The 19,001-nt window shown below is 38.6% G+C and overlaps 1 protein-coding gene across 1 annotated transcript in view; it reads left to right on the top strand.

Moving 5' to 3' along the window:
- Window positions 1-1,930: 1,930 nt before the first annotated feature.
- The window catches only part of Acaca (acetyl-CoA carboxylase alpha), a 208,066-nt gene continuing 190,995 nt past the window's right edge, over window positions 1,931-19,001 (top strand). Inside the window, 1 exon segment of the mRNA NM_001292056.1 lies at window positions 1,931-2,157. Within this exon segment, the coding sequence (NP_001278985.1) occupies window positions 1,931-2,157 (227 nt within the window).

Genomic DNA, 19,001 nt, shown 5'->3' on the forward strand with positions numbered 1-19,001 from the left:
TATCCTGCCTTATTCTCCTCTGCCCCTTCCCTTTATCTCTTCCTTATTTATTTATTTATTTATTTATTTATTTATTTATTTATTTATGCTGGTTTCAAAAATAAAAGCTAGTTTAAGTATTCTTCAGCTGCCTTCCAGAATGTTCACAGATTCTTTGTTTTGTATTTCCTTTTTTCTTATTTTCTGTGTATATTTTGTCTTGCTGACAATTTGTTATTGTTGTTTTCCTCTTGCAGCACAGTGGTTCTTAAGCTTTAGGTTTTGTTAAAACACACTATTATACCTCAGCCTAGAGCTTCTGAAACAGTTGGTCTAAGATAGGCCCATGGCCTGGAACTCTTAAAAGTTACCCAACAAGCAGCTTCAGGTACAAGAATCATAATCTGAGAACCTTACTGTCCTAACATTTGAAAACACTATTTGTCTCTAAACAAATCACACCAAAAGAATGATGAATGTGTAATTTTAACATTCTTATTGTTATTTCCAAACATTTAAAAAACTTCTGGTGGCAAAGGAATTTAACCCCAATGACTCAGGAGGCTGAGTCAGGAGGATCACATTTCAAAGCCAGCCTGGTCTGAAGAGCAAGTTCAAGGTCAGCCTGAGCAACTTGGTGTGACTCTATCTCAAAACAAACATACAAACAAACAAATAAAGTCAGAATGGGCAGAGGTTATTGCTCATGGACAGAGGACTTGCCTTACAGGTGAAGGCCTGAGTTTAATCCCCAGAACCATTACCACCCCCTACCAAAACACTGATATTTTCTTGTCTGATATGATTACTGTTCTCCACATACTTTTGTGCCTGATAGTGACTTATAGCATATAAAATTTATCAATAAATGCATTGTTTTCTAAAAGTACCATATCTTGGAAAAACCTTAAAATTAGAATTGGTTAAGCCAGAAATTGTTTAGTACCAAGTTTATATATAGATTTAGCCCTAGCTGTCCTGGAACTAGCTTTGTAGATCAGGCTGTCCTGCAACTCCCAGAGATCCATCCACCTGCTTCTGCTTCCCAAGTGCTCGATTAAAGGTGTAAACCATGATGCCCAGCTGATTTAAAGTTTTTTAAAATAAATATTTGAAGGGACAGAATACTTTTAGCTTAGTTTGGTGTTTTCTTGTTATGTGGCTTTGAACTGGTAACTATTTTGGTTAAGTTTGTTGGTTAACTATTGATAATAGCTAATCTTGACTAGTAAGGTACTGTATCTAGATAAATGGTGTTTGAGATGACACATTCACTACTTTGAATACATATTTAAAATCTGGTGGTAAAATCACTTCTACCAGTTCTGTATACAGAATTAACAACAAAATTAACATTCAGGGGTAGATTTTTAAAATAATCATTTTGAGGGGAAAAAACTCTTGAAAACACAAGGTTTTTTGTTTATTGTTTTACTTTAAATGTGTGTGCTTAATAAAATTCATAATGTTTCATTATATGGTATTTGGAACCCAGGTGACCATTTTGTCATTTAAGCCCTGAGTTTTAAGCGATTGCTAGTGTCCCCAAACTCTTAGCACTCACTACCCATAGTGCTACAGGTAAGTCACAGTCTCATCTCGAAACAGCTTTGCTTCTAGTGAAAGGTTCTCATTGATCATCATTATCCCTTCAGTATCACTAAATTAGTGCAGAGATGGAGAATGGAGAAATAATCTCTCTCGAGAAAATAAAACTTTTAATTTATAAACATAGTTATCACAATCTTTCTTTTCCTCCCTTGGAGGAAACAAAAGTGCTGGAATAGAATAGCTAAGGAAGCCAGTTCTCAGACTCAAGTCAGTCTTGTTTCCAAGGGCTGTTTGTGTTTATGACTTACTCTCTTGAGTGTCCTCACCTGTACGTTATGGCCAATAACTTACTTTTCTCTTCATTTTCCCCACAGCTCTGAGAGCTTATTTTGAAAGAATAATGGATGAACCATCTCAGTTGGCCAAAACTCTGGAGCTGAACCAGCACTCCCGTTTCATAATTGGGTCTGTGTCTGAAGACAACTCTGAAGATGAGATCAGTAATCTGGTGAAGCTGGACCTACTAGAGGAGAAGGAGGGCTCCCTGTCCCCAGCTTCTGTCAGCTCAGATACACTTTCTGATTTGGGGATCTCAGCTTTACAGGATGGTTTGGCCTTTCACATGAGGTGAGACGAGTTGCTTCATGGGTAATGTGTTTACTCTGTCTTGTTATTTTCACTCATGTTCTGAAAGGAAATAGAAAATATATAAACATCATCTCCATTCACTGGGCCCATCTTCTATGAATAGGAAATTATGCACTTACCAGGTTTGGAGAGTATCTTTGTCTACATGTTCCTCTTAGCTTTTTTCCATCCTTTATATATACAAGGTCTTTCAGTATGACCCAGTGAATGAAAGTTACTTTGAGGAATTTCAGTTTCTGTAGTACTTGCATCAACAATGTTGTAACTTTCGTTGATTAATAGGAGTTTTGCAGATTTGGCCAAATTTGTAGTCGTCACCCCCCCTTCCCCACCTCCCCAATCAGTGCTAGAGATTGACCCCAGGGCCTTACACATGGTAGGTAAACACTCAGTCACTGATCTACATCCTTAGCCCTTGTGGGTTTGTTGTTTGTGCTTTGAAGCAGGGCTCCATTAGCCCTGCTTGAACTGGAACTTCTCATGTAGGCTGGCCTGGAGCTTGTTGAGATCTTCCTGCTTTTGTTTCCTGAGTGCTGGAACTGTACACAGTGCCTATGGACACTTTGCCTTTTTTGTTTTTGTTTTGTTTTGTTTTTTGAAACAGGGTCGAATGTAGCTCCAAATTCCCCTGAATTCTTGATCCTCCTGACTCCACCTTCTAAGTGCAGATATTACAGGTGTGTGCTAGCTTACTCATGTTAAAAGTAACTGATTTTAGTTTTGTTCTGGGACAGAGTCTTATGTAACTCAGACTGGCCTAGAACTCACTATGTAGCCCAGACTGACTTTAACTTCCTAAAATTTTCCTGCCCTGGACTTTGGAGTGCTAGAGTTACTGGAGTGCTGGGGTACTGGTATGAACAACCATGCCCTTTGATTGATTAGATAGCTAGTTTAGTCATTTGCTTTTCAGTTTTTAGGTTTAAGAGTCTGGGTCAGATTTGTTTCTCATTCATTTGTGAGTAAACCTTAGGAATAAAATAAAAACTAGGGATAAAAACCTCATCCCTAGAAATTACACACACACACACACACACACACACACACACACACACACACACAGAGAGAGAGAGAGAGAGAGAGAGAGAGAGAGAGAGAGAGAGAGAGAGAGAGAGAGAGAGAGAGAGAGGTGCTATTCAGGTGATTCTAATGCACACTGAGGGTAAAAATTATAGTAAAATTCCATACTTGTTCTGGTAATTCTTTGTTGTTATCCATGGAACTTGGAATCATAGCTTCTGTAAGATGAAGCAGTTAGTGTACATTAATAATCATTCCCATTTAAGCTATGTGGAGGGTAAAGCAACTTAGATACGCTTTACTTCATGATTTCTGGGACTTGCAGTGAAGCAGATAACTTACCTAAAGTTTTAGTGCTTTTTAAATGTATTTGTTAAGACAGGATCTCTTATTCCTTAGGGTGACCTTAAACTTGGGCTGATCCTGGCTTAGCCTCCTAATTGCTCTGATTACAGGCACATGCTAATTACAGGCTTGCCTGATTAGATGAATGTTTTCATTTTAGTAGATGAGAAAACTGAGGTCTGATGAGGGAAAATCACTTGGTTAATGTTGAGAGTTCAAACTCAAATGTCCTAGTTGCATTTTTATAATTGTTTTACTCTGTTTGCCTGACCTACACCTTTTTTAAAGTTTTGGAAGTATTTCTAATAAACTTGGTTTTCTGGAGTTAATGAACAAAGTATTATACCCAACTTCAGGACAAAAAGAAGAATTAGCATCAGGGATTATAAATTAGGATTTTATGCAAACATGTTTTGCTCCTTTATGATTCACTTAGGTTGACCCTTAGGTTAGTACCGGGGTTATTGTCCCCCTCAAAGTCATTTGGAAAAATGTGGGAGTTGTGAACTGCTGAGACTACTCACATTTGGAGGACAGTGGACTGGTAGTACTAAAACTTTTGCAATAGGACTGGAGATGATGGTGCACTCCTTTAAATCCCCCTGCTCAGGAGGCAGAGGCAGGCATATCTCTGAATTTGAGGCTAGCCTGGCCTACAGAGTGAGTTCCAGGACATCCAAGGCTACATAGCTCTCTCAACACCACCATCACCAGTACTTTTTTTTTTTTTTTTTTTTTATTAGTTCTAGTTAGGGAACAAGCTTATTTCAAGTCCCTTCTCCCTCTCCCTCCCCTCACCCCCCACCAGTACTTTTATAATGTAGTATATCATCCCACACAACCAAGAATTAGTTTCAAATTGTCATACTCCCCTATTGAGAAAGACTAGGTTAGGGCTAAATCTTCGAAGTCATACTGCTCTTTGAGAAATTTGTCCAACTTAATTTTATGTGAGACATAATGTTCAGTTGTTGAATTAGGACATTGAATTTGGCAATAGTGCAATACATGCTATTACAGGAAACTCAGCTGATGATATTCTGAGGCAGGATGTAGGTGCCAAGCCATTCCCAAGGCCCAGGGCTGTCAGGCAGTGGCTGTGTGGTTAGTGGCATGACTGCAATATCTTGGATGCCTCATTGTTGCCAGAACTCTGGTTGTTGCTCATGGGCAGGAGTGTGACCAGCATCTGGGGAAGAGGACAGTTGCCAGTTTTCACTGTCTTCTCAGCTAATGTTCCAAATAGAACAAGATTTCTTTCTTCATCCATTTTACCTGTGGATATGATGGTGTCTTTGGGAGTAATTTAAATTCTTTCTTTTGATAGGAAGACTTTTATGATGTCTGTTGTTAATTAAATTGTATGTAACCATTGGCAGTCCATAATTTTGCATTGTACTCATTTCCTCTCTGAGAAATGAAGATAATGCTGATTCAGTCACTGCTTTCACTTTTTGAATACTATATATAAACTAGTTGAGTTTACTAGCAGCTAGTAATAAATAGCCTAGAATAAATAGCCTGATCTTTCACATATGATAGAGGTTAAGGGGACAGGCCCATTCCTCACATTCCTCACAAGTGTTAACTGGGGCCATTTAAAACAAAGAAATAATTGCTGTGAGCTTGAGGTAGGGTGCTAAGTGAACATTTTAGTGGTCTGATGGATAAGCAAGATTAGAACATAAACTTTCTAGGGAAAGAGAAGACATATGTCATGTTTGTTCAGTCACTGAAAGATTGGATAAGTCACTTCCTAAGCTTTATCACCCAAGTATTTGAAAATAAAGGCTTAAGAAATAGTTATAACTTGGTGGGAACAGGCAAGTCTCATTGAAGAACTGCTTAGGCTTTTTAATAGATAAGATCAACCGGGCTTATCTGCTATAGTTAGGATTGTAACAGCCCTAGCTGTCCTGGAACTTGCTCTGTAGACCAGGCTGGCCTGGAACTCACAGAGATTAGCCTACCTCTGCATCCTGAGTGTTAGGAATTAAGAAGTGCTCCCCTACTGCCTGGCAAAGTTCTTTTGTAATTAGAAATTACCTGTAGTTTCTCCCGTGTCACAAAACAGACAATGTATGTGTCAGTTTGCAATTGGCTCCGAGATAACTTTTTTCATTGTTGTAGACTTAAAAACAGAAAATCATACAGAATTCTGTGCATATATTTCTCTCTAGGATATAATGATGTTAATGTGAGGTTCGTAGAGAATCTGGTATTGACTTTGAGTGATAGGGCCTACTTTTTGCTGGTATAGCCTATTCTATTTTTCTTTTTAAGATTTTATTATGTATACAACATTCTGCTTCCATATATATCTGCACACCAGAAGAGGGCACCAGATCTCATAACAGATGGTTGTGAGCCACCATGTGGTTGCTGGGAATTGAACTCAGGACCTCTAGAAGAGCAGTCGATGTTCTTAACCTCTGAGCCATCTCTCCAGCCCGCCTATTCTATTTTTCACATTATCTTTTTTTATATATTAGGCTTGGGACTGAACCCAGAGCCTCATGTTTATTTAGTTCTGTTATTGAGCTGTATTGCCTGTTCCTTAGTAACACTCAGTCATGTTTTCTCAGTGACTGAATAGAAAAATAATGACAGTAATAGATAGCATTCATCAAGTGCTTTAGTGTATGTCAGACACTGCTGTGTTTTGTGTGGAGTGTCGCACTTAATCTTCAGTACAACCAGGCAGGTGTTGTGTGATCATTCCCACAAGATACATGTAGGGAACTGACATAACATGTGTAAGGTCATTTGACTGAATATGGAAACTAGTCAGAGTCCTAACTGTCAGCTATTCTATCAGACTTATGATTACTTTGAGCAGGTCTTTAGTTCAGTCAGCCTTACTTCAGAAGGATAGAAAGTATATTTGAAAAGTAATGATTTATTAAGAAATAGTACAGAAAATTAATAAAGGCTTATATATCCACTAACCAGACATCACATTGCTAAAACTCTCCTTAGTGTTCTGAATTCTTTTCTTTCTTTTAAAATTTTTATTTATGAGTATGTGTGTCTGTCTGGGTATGTGTATGCTATATAAGTTCAGTACCCTCAGAGATTCAAAGAAGGCTTTAGATCCCGTGTAACGTAGTTATAGGTTGTTGGTTATGAATTTCCTGACTACTATAGGTTCTGGGAACCAAACTTGAGTCCTCTTGAAAGAGCAGCAAGTGTTTTTAACCCCCAAGCCATTTTCCCAGCTCCTCTGAATACTCTTCTATGCATACCCATGTTTCAGTGTGTGTTTCTCTTCGTGTTCTTCATCATTCTTTTCTTCTTTCTTTTTGAGACAGGGTCTTCTTATGTATCCCTCACTGTCCTGGAGCTCTCTGCTATCCCCCTTTTTCTGCTCCCAAGTGTTTAACCATCATGCCATGCCACACACACATTTCTTATTTTTATTTATTCTTTAACTTTTTATATTTTATGTGTCTGGGTGTTTTGCTTGCATGTATGTCCATGTGCCACATTCATAGTGCCTGCAAAGAGGCCAGAATAGAGTGTCAGAGGCCTTGGAACTGGAATTATGGACTGTTGTTAGCAATCATGTTGGGAATGGTGCCTGGGTCCTCTGGAAGAGCAGCCAGTGCTCTTAACCACTTAGCTACCTCTCCAGCCCCATATACATTTCTTTATACCAAAATGAGGTCATACTGTGCATACTTTTATAAACTGCCTTTTTTGGTGGTGTGGTTATGGTAGATTGAAATCTCGGGCCTGACATGTTACAGACCTATTCTACCAAAACTCCATCTTTTTTTGTAGACCAGTCTGGTCTCACAGACATCTGGCTGCCTCAGCCTGCTGAGTGCTGGGATTAAAGGCGTGTGTCACCACTGCCCAGCTAATTCTCCATCTTTCTATTTCAAAATTTTCATGTCAGGTGTAAAAGATGGTTCAGTGGTTAAGGACACACATACACCTCCCTACCCCCAATAATTAAAAATGATAAAGATAAACCAGGCAGTGGTGGTGCATTCCTTTATTCCCAGCACTAGGGAGGCAGAGGCAGGAGGATCTCCGAGAGTTTGAGGGCAACCTGGTCTAAAGAGTAAGTTCCAGGACAACCAAGGCTACACAGAGAAACCACAACGAAAAATATATTCCCAAATTCTAATTCATTCAAACAAATATGCAACATCATACATTACATTTTACATCTCTTGAATTTCTTTTGAATAAATTTTTTTACATTTATTTATTTATTTATTATTTATTTATTTATTTATTTATTTATTTATTTATTTATTTATGTGGGTGTAGGTGAAGGTGTCCTGCTGTGTTTGCAGAGGTCAGAGGACAACTCCTTTCACAATGTGGGTTCTGGGATGAAGTTAAGGTCATCAGGTTTTACTTGCTGAGCTATCTCATTCTTCCTCCTCACTTCATCTTCTTTTTCTTTTTTGGCTCTGGATGAACTGGAAATCACTAGACCTAGTTGGCCTGAAACTCACAGAGATTTTCCTGCTTCTCCCTCCTGAGTGCTGCCATTAAAGTCGTGCACCACCACATCTGGTCCTCTTCAATTTCATAATTATATCATCACCCCACTCCTGCACCCCTACCTTTTGTGTTAGTGACTAGAAACTTATTTGAGAGGAAGTTAATAATTCACGGAAATACGTGTATGTTTGCTAGTGATTATTTGGTGCAAGGAAAAAGAGAAGCAGACTTAACATTCTGCATCCTATGGTTGAGAAGTGCCAGCACCATTTGGTACTTCCTTAACAGTAGTAATGTAGGTCAGTTTCATAATCATGATGAAGATGGCCATTTTTGTTAAAATCTATGAAGAATAGAGCTTTTTAGCTATAGTTAAACTATTTTTGTTTGACATAGAAAGAAATGGAAATTTTTAAATTTAGTCTCACTTAAACTCCTTGCGTTTTATGACTTTAATCAGTTTAATGACTTCATTGAAGCCTGGTGGTAGAGGTAAAATTAAATAATAACTGCAAAAGCTTTCAGGAATATAAAATGTGCCACACCCAATATCATGTGGCTTAAATGTTTGCTTATAAATTTCTTTGAAAACATTTTTTTTCTTTGAAACATGGCCTTGTCATGTAGCTCTTGAACTCGAAAGTCTCCTGGCCTTAGCCTCCAGTTGCTGGAATGATTGTTATGTAACCCTTAATCGAGATAATTTTCTTGTTTTGGTTTTGAAACAGGATCTTACCATGAATCTCAGGCTAGCCTTCAAGTTACTCTGTAGCCCAGGCTGGCTTTGAACATATGATCATACTGCTTTGCTTATAGATAGATAGGCCTGTGAGGGTGCTCTATATTTCTCTTAACATTTCTTATTTGGCTTGCCTAAGTTTTTCTCCTTCCCCCAGTAGTTTTCCAAATTTTCTTTCAATGCTCTTTCCTTAATATTCTGAGGTTCCCAGTTGCCATGGTATCATAGTAGTGAGTAGACAGAGAAGGTCATTATGAGATCTGCAACTTGGTGCTCTTGCTTCAGGCAATGGTCTGCTTTCTCTGTTGCTTACCCTTTTCTCCTTTCCATTCTGAAAACAGGAGCTGTTTGTGACCATGTATGTATTTTGGTCTCAGGAGTTTATTCTATAAAGTTATATGATTGTTACAAGTAAAGCTCTGTTCCACTATGCTATATTTTCCTATATTTCATAGTTTCTCCCCGCCTCCATTCTATTGGCATAAATTCACAAGTGAATTTGCATTAATTGTTTTGTTAACAATTGATTTTTATTTTATGTTTATTGGTGTTTTGCCTGCATATATGTATGAGGGTGTCAGATCCCCTGGAACTAGAGTTTCAGACAGCTGTGAGCTGCCATGTAGGGGCTGGGAATTGAACCCAGGTGTTCTGGAAGAGCAGCAAGTGCTCTTAATCTCTAATATGTTAACTGTAGAAAAGTTAGAATTCTGACAAATAAAAAAAGGAACTAAAAATCTAAAATTGTTTCATCCAGTGATAATCACTGCTTAATATTTTCTTTTTTAACCACTTAACAATATATTTTATTAAGAATAATATTTAGTGAATAGATAATTCAGTTTTCCTAACATAACGCTTTCTTGTATTATTAAAACTTTTTGAAACTTAATTTTATGAAGCCAGCCTGGTCTACAGAGTGAGTTCCAGGACATCCAGGGCTACACAGAGAAACCCTGTTTTGAAGAACCAAACCAAACCAAGCCAACCAAACAAACAAAAAAACCTTATTTTAAAAATCTTTTCATTTTAAAATAATTTTATTCTCACAGAAAAGTTACAAAGATAGCATTCATTTGTATCTTCCACTGTTTGTCCTAATGCTAATTTTCCATAGCTTTATGAGGAGTGTCTAGAATTGCCATATTTAGCAAATTTAATTAGATTAAGCCACTTAGCAAAGTGAGAGGATTCTTTAGAGAGCTCTTATATGCTCAGTTCCTAGATTCAACCACCATTTTTTTCTGTATTTTCTTTATCATGTCTGTTTATCTATTCCTATTGAATCCCTTGTTTTGAGATAGTAATTTTATTAATATTGTTTTCATTGTGACTTGTATGTGTATGTGTACATGAGTGTGTTTGTGGTATATGTACATGGGTATGTGAGGGTATATTATTTCATCTTCCTGTAGAAGCTACAGGAAGATATCAAGTAACCCATTCTGTTACCCTGCTTTATTACTTTGAGACGGATCTCTTGAACCTGACAACCACCAAGACCCAATGTGCCCTCCCCCACCTCCCCCCAGCACTGGGGTTACAGGTATGTGATGGGTACACCTGACCTTTAATTAATTAATTAATTTTTTAGTTTTTTTTTTGTTTTTGAGGTAGAGTCTCTTTGTAGCCCTGGCTGTCCCAGGAACTCCCTCTGTAGATCAGGCTATCTTTGCTGAGTTAAAAGGTCTGCACCACCACATCCTACTGAGCTAAACTTTTTTTGAGCTAAACCCTTTTGTTATTTATTTATTTGAGACAGTCTCTCTTTGTAGCCTTGGCTGTCCTGGAATTCACTCTGTAGACCTGTCTGACCTTGAACTCATAGAGATCCACCCATCACTGCCTGCCTAACTGAGTTAAACTCTTATACCACCACAAAGGCTAAAATTAAAACAGCAATATTAAGTGTCAGCACAGGAAATTTAATTGATATTAGTCACTGGTGGGAATATTAATTGATAAAACCACTTTATAGAGAATTCTTCTTCTTCTTTTTTTTAATATTCCCACCAGTGACTAATATCAATTAAATTTCCTGTGCTGACACTTAATATTGCTTACCTTGTATGTTTTGTCCATGCTCCAGGTCATTGTATACTTCTGATTTGTTCACGTATCTTCTGTGTGTGCTCCCGGTCATTTGTATATTTCTGAGTTGGAAGGTTTCTCTGTAAGGTTATTAGGCTGTCACTATCCATAATTTTGGCAAGAAATTTCTTTATCTTGTGGCACATGATATTTATTTATTTATTTATTTATTTATTTATTTATTTATTTATTTATTGAGATAGGGTATCTCTGTGTAGCTTTAGAGTCTGTCCTGGAACTTGCTCTGTAGACCAGGCTGGTCTCGAACTCACAGAGATCTACCTGTCTCTGCCTCCTGAGTACTGGGACTAAAGGCGTGCTCCACCACTGCCCAGCCATTGCTTATTTTTTTGCATTTCTATGGCGAATTTAATTTTCAAGTGACATATCCATCCCACTAGTTTTAGGCTTGCCTTTTCTGCTTAAAAAAGAGTTGAGCCTCTTTGTCCAGAATGTTGTCTGGTCCCCCTTTCCTTCTAAAGAGTTACTCATGTCTTTTCTATGTCTCTTTTGAACCACCTCCATACTTTATGGTCAGCTTTTGGTAAATGGTCTTTGAGTTTTACTACTCAGTTCTGAAATTTAGAATTATGCCTTTCATTTTTTCAGAATTCCTTAGTTCCCGAATATTTCCTTCCTGTTTGAATACCCTGTCCGCACACCTGCCTCTTGGAGAATAATAATCAGTATTATTTGTTTTGATTGGCTGTGCTGTCTTCCTTCTGTGTTCCATGACCCCATTATTTTCTTGGCTTAGTTGTTGTGGTAAGCCTTGCTGCTTTTTACTCAGGGCCCTCCCTGTTAGGTGTTCCTGGCAGACAGGAAGGGCAATGTTGCTTTTCTTTGGTGATTGTCACACAAAGTGGCTGTTAGTGAAACATATCTGTTGCAGTTAAAGTAGAGCTTGTTTCTAGCTAGACAATACCTCTTGCTCTCCTGGGTTTGAAGCAACTGTGGTTTGTTTACAAGGCTAAAATCTGGAGAAAAATCTTCCTGCCTTTGTCATTTTTTAAAAATAATAAAATAAATAAAAATAAAAATAATAAAAGTGCATTGGTCTGGAACTGGAGGTAAAGACAGTTGTGAGTTGTCATGTGGGTACTGGGAACTGAACCTGGGTCCTCTGGAAAAACAAACAGTGCTTTTAACCACTGAGCCATCTCTCCAGCACCCCCAGCCTTTGCATTTTGATATGGAGGGCATAATTCAAAAGTAAGTGATAGGTGCTGTATTTGGGAAATATATACCATTAGGAATGGTAAATTACTGACAGCCTTAGCTTGAATTTATGGGGAAATTGATTAGATAATTTTTCTAATCTATAAGAAAATAAAGGCTGTTTTTTTTTTCTGTTTTTGTTTGGTTTTTAAACTTTTTAAAAAGACTTACTATATTTGTGTGAGTTTTCTTGCATGTAAGTATGAGTACCATGTGGAAATTAGAAGAGGGCATCAGGGTCCCTGGAAATGGTTGTAGTGCTGGGAACAGAACCTGTGTTCTCTGTAAGAACAACAAGAACTCTTACCTAGTGAACCCTTTCCAGCTTCAGATTTTGTTTTTTCAAGTAATGCCAAGCTGTGGTGGTGGTGCACGCCTTTAATCCCAGCCCTCAGGAGGCAGAGGCAGGTATTTCTGTGAGTTCTGGCTAGCCTGTTCTACAAATTGAGTTCTAGGACAGAGAAACCCTGTCTCAAAAAAACCCCCCAAAAACAAAAAACCAAACAAAAATAACCAAAAAACAAACAAAAAACCTCCCCCTAAAAAAGAATAAAAAGTGACATATTTAGCCCTGAATATCTAAACCCTTATTTTGCTTGCAGAATTTGGATAAAAGATAATGTGAAATGATGTGATATTGTAGCTATGTTAAAAAGCAGGAGTCTTGTTTGGACCTTGTGGTGCTACTAGTTCACAAAGTAGGTTCAGTTAGTGCCTGGTTGATCACTGAATTTGGCTGTCATTTCAAAAATTAAGTGTCTTCAGCTGTTGTAAAGGAGGAAGGCTCTTTGTAGTGTGTAGCATCCTGTTGAAAATAGTTTTGCTGAAAAGCTTTTCTGCCTCTAAGAGAAGACACCTGATGAAGTTGTCTTGCCATGTAGTCAGACTGGAGTTGTTGAGGATGCCAAACTCCCAACTTTTTTCTGTACTGAAGAGGACATGTACAGGGCTTTTCTGGTCCTGCTTCAGGCATCTTGCAAGTCTGTGTCTTCAAGGAAAAGATTGACATAAAAGATTGACATAAAAGATCTCAATGAGTGGTCAGTGAGATGGTTCAGTGAGAAAGCTTCGCAACCTGAATTTGGTCCCCACATAAGGGTCGAAGAAGAGAACCAACTCCAGGGTTCTCCTCTGACTCTTCATATGCATGGTGACACACATATTCAGGCACACATCATCTACACACACACACACACACACACACACACACACACACACACACACTTTAAAAACATACATAAAAAAAAGACAAATGATTTGCTTGACAGCAGTCATTAAAGGCCCCCCCCCCATTGTTTTTGTCTATTACCTTGTTTTATGATCTAGTTTCTGTTTTGAACAAAATTGTCTGAAAATTAATCAGTTTTGAAAAAATAAATTTAGAATCACTGAGTTTTGAAAATTATCATTAGAATAATCATGTTTCCTTTTTATTCTTTTCCATGCTTTTGAGGGACAACTGTAGTTGGAGGTTTTTCTCATCCTGCCTGCCAGTTCCCAAATAATCTCTCTAAGGCTTAATATTAATTATAATTGTTTGGCCGATGGCTCGGGCTTCTTACTGGATAGCTCTATATACTAATTAACTCATTTCTAATATTCTATATTTTACCATGATGGCTCTTGGCTTGTTGTAGCATGAATAAGAAATACTCAGAGACACATATTAGGGGCAAAGCTGAAAGATTAGAGAAGCAAAGCAGCCAAGCCACTAGAGACTTCTTACCTCTACCAAGGCTCAGACCAAAAAGAGGGGATCCTGTCCTCAGCATAACTGCAGACTGAATACACTGCACTCCTGTCTCCACCGGCCTTACATTCGTCTCTAGTGCTGGGATTAAAGGCGTGCACCACCAATTTCTAAGGCTAACTAATGTGGCTGCTGTGATTAAAGGTGTGTGCCACCCCTGCCTGGCCTGTATGGCTGACTCGTGTGGCTAGCTTTGCATTCTGATCTTCAGGCAAGCTTTATTTGTTAGATCATAAACAAAATATCACCACAGCTTGTTACCTTACATCTTGCTTCCTCAGTGGCTACATGGCATCTCCCTGACTCCCCCTTCTTTCTCTTTGTAACTCTGTTTGGATTTCCCGCCTGGCTAGATTCTGCCTGGCCGTTGGCCAAAACAGCTTTATTCATCAACCAATAAAAGCAACACATATTTGCAGCATACAGAAGGACATCCCACATCAGACAACCCAACAAAACCGAGAGTCAAACAAGTAAAAAGTAACTGAGATTATATGTAAACAATAAATGTAATATCAAAATGTTTTAATTATGTATATACAAATATATCAAATATATATATATATAAATCTTTGTATTTATATATGTAAAACAAACATATACTTATATTAAATGCATGTGTATTAATATATGCATTTATTGTGTCAAGTTTTGTTTTGTTCCCAATTCATATATTAAAACCTAACCACCCAAGTGTCTGATGGCAGGAACTTTGGGAGGCGGTAATGGGCTTAGTACTCTAGCTGGCATGGTGGCACATGCCTTAAATTCCAGTACTTGGAAGGCAGAGGCAGGCAGATCTCTGAGTTTGAGGCCTGCCTGGTCTTGTCTTTCCACCCTGTGAGAGCATACCAAGAAGATAACATTGAAGAAACAGGAAATGGCCCTTGTTTAGACTTTGATTTTCCTTGGTCTTAGGTTTCCTGTCCTTTAGGATTAGAGAAATACATATTTATTGTTTATAAGCTATCCAGTTTATGATGTTTTGTTATGGCGGTATAAATGGGTTAGGTAGGGACATTCTTGCTCTCTATGTCTCTCTCTCTCTCTCTCTCTCTCTCTCTCTCTCTCTCTCTCTCTCTCTCTCTCTCTCTCTCTGTGTGTGTGTGTGTGTGTGTGTGTGTGTGTCTTTGTATACACAGTGTGTGCATCAAAGCTTTTTATTTTATTTTTTAAATTTAAATTAGAAGCAAGATTGTTTTACATGTCAATCCCAGTTTCCTCTCCCTCCCCTTTTCCCCTGCCCCACCCCCCAGCTAACACCCTACCTATCCCATACCCTTTCTGCTCCCCAGGGAGGGTGAGGCCTTCCATAGGGGGTCTTCAGAGTCTGTCATTTCCTTTGGGATAGGGCCTAGGCCTTCCCCGTGTGTCTAGGCTCAGGGAGTATTCCTCTGTGTGGAATGGGCTCCCAAAGTCCATTCCTATGCTAGGGATAAGTACTGATCTACTACAAGAGGCCCCATAGATTTCCGAGGCCTCTTCACTGACACCCACATTCATGGGGTCTGGGGCAGTCCCATGCTTGTTTCCCAGCTATCAGTCTGGGGACCAAGAGCTCCCCGTTTTTCATGTCAGCTGTTGCTGTGGGTTTCACCAGCCTGGTCTTGACCCCTTTGCTCATCACTCCTCCTCCTCTGCAACTGGATTTCAGTTCATTGTTTAGCTATGGTTATCTGCTCCTACTTCCATCAGCTGCTGGAAGAAGGCTATAGGATGGCATATAAGTTAGACATCAATCTCATTATCAGGGGAGGGAATTTAAGGTAGCCTGTCCTCTCTTGCTTAGATTGTTAGTTTGTGTCATCCGCTTTTTATTTTCAGAGGATAAAGTTATACAATTTAAAGATTGTACTTCGCTGGGCATTGGTGGCGCATGCCTTTAATCCCAGCACTCGGGAGGCAGAGGCAGGTGGATCTCTGTGAGTTCGAGGCCAGCCTGGTCTCCAGAGCCAGTGCCAGGATAGTCTCCAAAGCTACACAGAGAAACCCTGTCTTGAAAAACTAAAGATTTTTACTTGGCTTTATTTTCAATTCAAGAATAGAGTAACACTTTTTCCACAAAAAAAGGAAGTGTTCCAATGTGATGAGCAGAAGATAGCATGCTTTTGTTGTTGTTGTTATTGTTGTTGTTTTTACTTAAAAATTGAGTAGCTGGGTGTAGTGGTACATGCTTTTAATTCCATCACTTGGGAAGCAAGGCAGGCTGATCTTTCTTAGTTTAAAGCCAGCCTGGTTTACATAGCAAGACTTTCTCTTTAAAAAGGGAAAACTAAGCTGATTGGTCTTTCAAATCTTTCTTTGTAAGGCAGGCACAGGGAGACAAAACAGTAAAGTAGCTGTAGTTAAATTCCGTTTACTTCAGGTACGTGTGTGTGTGTGTGTGTGTGTGTGTGTGTGTGTGTGTGTGTGTGTACTAAGGTAAAGGGAACATCATTATATTTAATAAAATTGTCATAATAGAAGGTTGTCTATCATGTCTGTAATGCTGATTTCTCCAGAAGGTCAGATAAGGAGCTCAGCTTCTGTTTGCTTAGGGCTTTAGTGTGGGCGCCCAGTTGTAGCTTCATCTGTCTGGTGTGCAAGAGCTAGAATAATAGCCTTTTATAATTTTTAACACTATAGATAAACACAACAGCTAACCCCCTCACCCTTTAAAATTCTGAAGTGGTTACCATTCCTGGAACAATTTATCCTCTTGTTTGTTTTTGTTTGAATTTATTCTGTATACAGTTTCTGTCAGCATGTATCCCTGCACACCAGTAGAGGGCATCAGATCTCGTTATAGATGGTTGTGAACCACAATGTAGTTGTTGGGAATTGAACTCAGAACCTCTGGAAGAGCAGTCAATGCTCTTAACCTTTGAGTCATCTCTCCAGCCCCCTATTCTATAATTTTAACTGTTATCTTGGGGATTCTTCTATGTGACATTCTCTGCTGCCTTGTCTTTTGCTTTTGTTTTGCCTAGATTCTTATTCTCTAATGGCTTCCTGGGAAAGGTAGGTGAGGAGTGGTTTGTTCTCATGCTTGATCCATTTGTTTTCACCTGGTGCTTTTGCTGTTCTCTGTTCCCTGGGTACACTACTATATCTCTTGTGCTGTTATATTCGTTGCTTACTCTGTCTTGGGCCTCTGTAGTTCCACCACTTCAGAGAGTAAACTCTAGTAAAATTTAATTGCTGGTGTGGAAAAGGGTAATTATTGAACTGTAGGATAAAATGGGAGGGTTCCAAATGTCTGAGAGCATCCTCTCGCTGTTCTCATGTAGCTCCCTAGTCAGTTCTGCTTTTAGTTTCACCCTGCCTCTATTTGCCTCTCAAAATTCTAGTTATTAACAAATTTATAGTCTCAAAACAGGGTCATATCTGTTTACATGGTATTATGTAGCTAAGGACTTGGCATTCACTGTCTCCCTTTCTTTAAAATTACCTATTTAGCTATTGGGTAGGTAATAAGCTTTGTTTTAATTTATCAGTTTTTATTTTATATGCATGTATATATGCCTGAAAGTATGTATGTACACACTTGCATGCAGATGCTCATGGAGGCTAGAAGAGGGCATTTATTTACTCCCTTGGAACTGGATTCATAGACAGTTGTGATCCAGTGTGTGTGTGTGTGTGTGTGTGTGTGTGTGTGTGTGTGTGTGTGTGTTGGGAACTGAACCTAGGTACCCTGGAAGAGCAGCAAGTGCTTTTAACCATTGAGCCATATCACTAGCCTCAGGTGTTTTTTTGTTTTTTTGTTTTTTGTTTTTTGTTTTTCGAGACAAGATTTCTTTGTGTAACAGCCTTGGCTGTCCTGGAACTACTTTGTAGATGAGGCTGACCTTGAACTTACAGAGGTCTGCTTGCCTCTGTCACCCAGAGTGCTGGAATTAAAGGTGTGCACTACCACACCTGGCTTTGTTTCAGTTTTTTGGAAGTCAGACTTGTAGAGGTGTACAATTTACCAATAGTAAAACTTACCCTTTAAACATGATAGTACTTGTGATTCGGTGCATGTAGGTACTTGTGTAATGATCATCTCAATCAAGATAAACATACAGAGTGTCTACATCCTTCTCCCATGCCTTTGCAGGCATTTCCCTATCAGCACACTCCTGAGCTTTTTGTACTTCAGATAGGTTATCCTTGTTTCAGAGTGTCATTTATGTGGAGTTACTGTGCAGTTTTGTTGAGTTTCCCTTGAGACTGATGCTGCTTGTGAAATTCATCCATGTTATTGATCAGTGTGATTCACTGGTAAGTGTCATTGGACATGGAACCTGAAAGAAAATAATAAATACATAGCCAGTACAACTGCATACAAAGAAGGAAAGATTTTTGTTTTCAAGAACAGTGTGCCCTGGCATTGTTTCCTGATGGTGTTAATGGTACCAAAGATGTTTCGTGATATAATTGGAAAAACACCAAAAGGAGTCCTAAGAAGCTCTATTTCTTTGTGTTTTAAATTTCCTTTGAAAACTTGGACAAGTCATTTTATTTTGAGGGTTTATTTTCTTTACCCTCTTTAGAGTTCCAATCTGAGTAAAGGATAGCTAAGCATATTAATAGAAAAGGATGAAGTTTTGCTTTGTATGTCTTTTCTTTTCCTTCCTTCTCCCCCTCCCTCTCTCTCTCCCTCTCTCCCTCCCTCCCTCCTTTCATTGAGTGTATTGAAAGAGGACAGCACTAGGGTGCCACTGCAGGCTTTCTTTCTTTCTTTCTTTCTTTCTTTCTTTCTTTCTTTCTTTCTTTCTTTCTTTCTTTCTTTTTTTTAAGAATGAAGAAACTTTTAGCAAATTGAGTAGTTAGAAATGTTACCTCAGAGAGTGCTTTGGCATATTAGCATACACTGAGGGCCAGCAGTGGTACATATGGCCTTTGTTGTGACTGTATCATTAAAACTAATAAAGTAGCTACTACTTAGTCTCTGAATCTCTTGTTGCTATCCTCCTGTGGGTAATAGTTCTATAAATTAAGAATCGCCACCTTAGCCAGGCCTGTAATACCAGCACAAGGAAAGTTGAGGCAGGGGCTTTAGTGAAATCCAGGCTAGCCTGAGCTCTACATAGTAAGGCCTTGTTTCAAGCAAAGAAATGTACACAGAGCAATTTTAAGTCATTAAAAAGGGTAAGGAGAGATCTTACCCATTGACTTATAGATACACCGAGAGAAGAATGATTGGTTTTCTTTTTTCAAATCTGTAAAACTATA

This window comes from Cricetulus griseus, chromosome 7 (genome assembly GCF_003668045.3).
Source record: "Cricetulus griseus strain 17A/GY chromosome 7, alternate assembly CriGri-PICRH-1.0, whole genome shotgun sequence".
Taxonomy (NCBI): domain Eukaryota; kingdom Metazoa; phylum Chordata; class Mammalia; order Rodentia; family Cricetidae; genus Cricetulus; species Cricetulus griseus.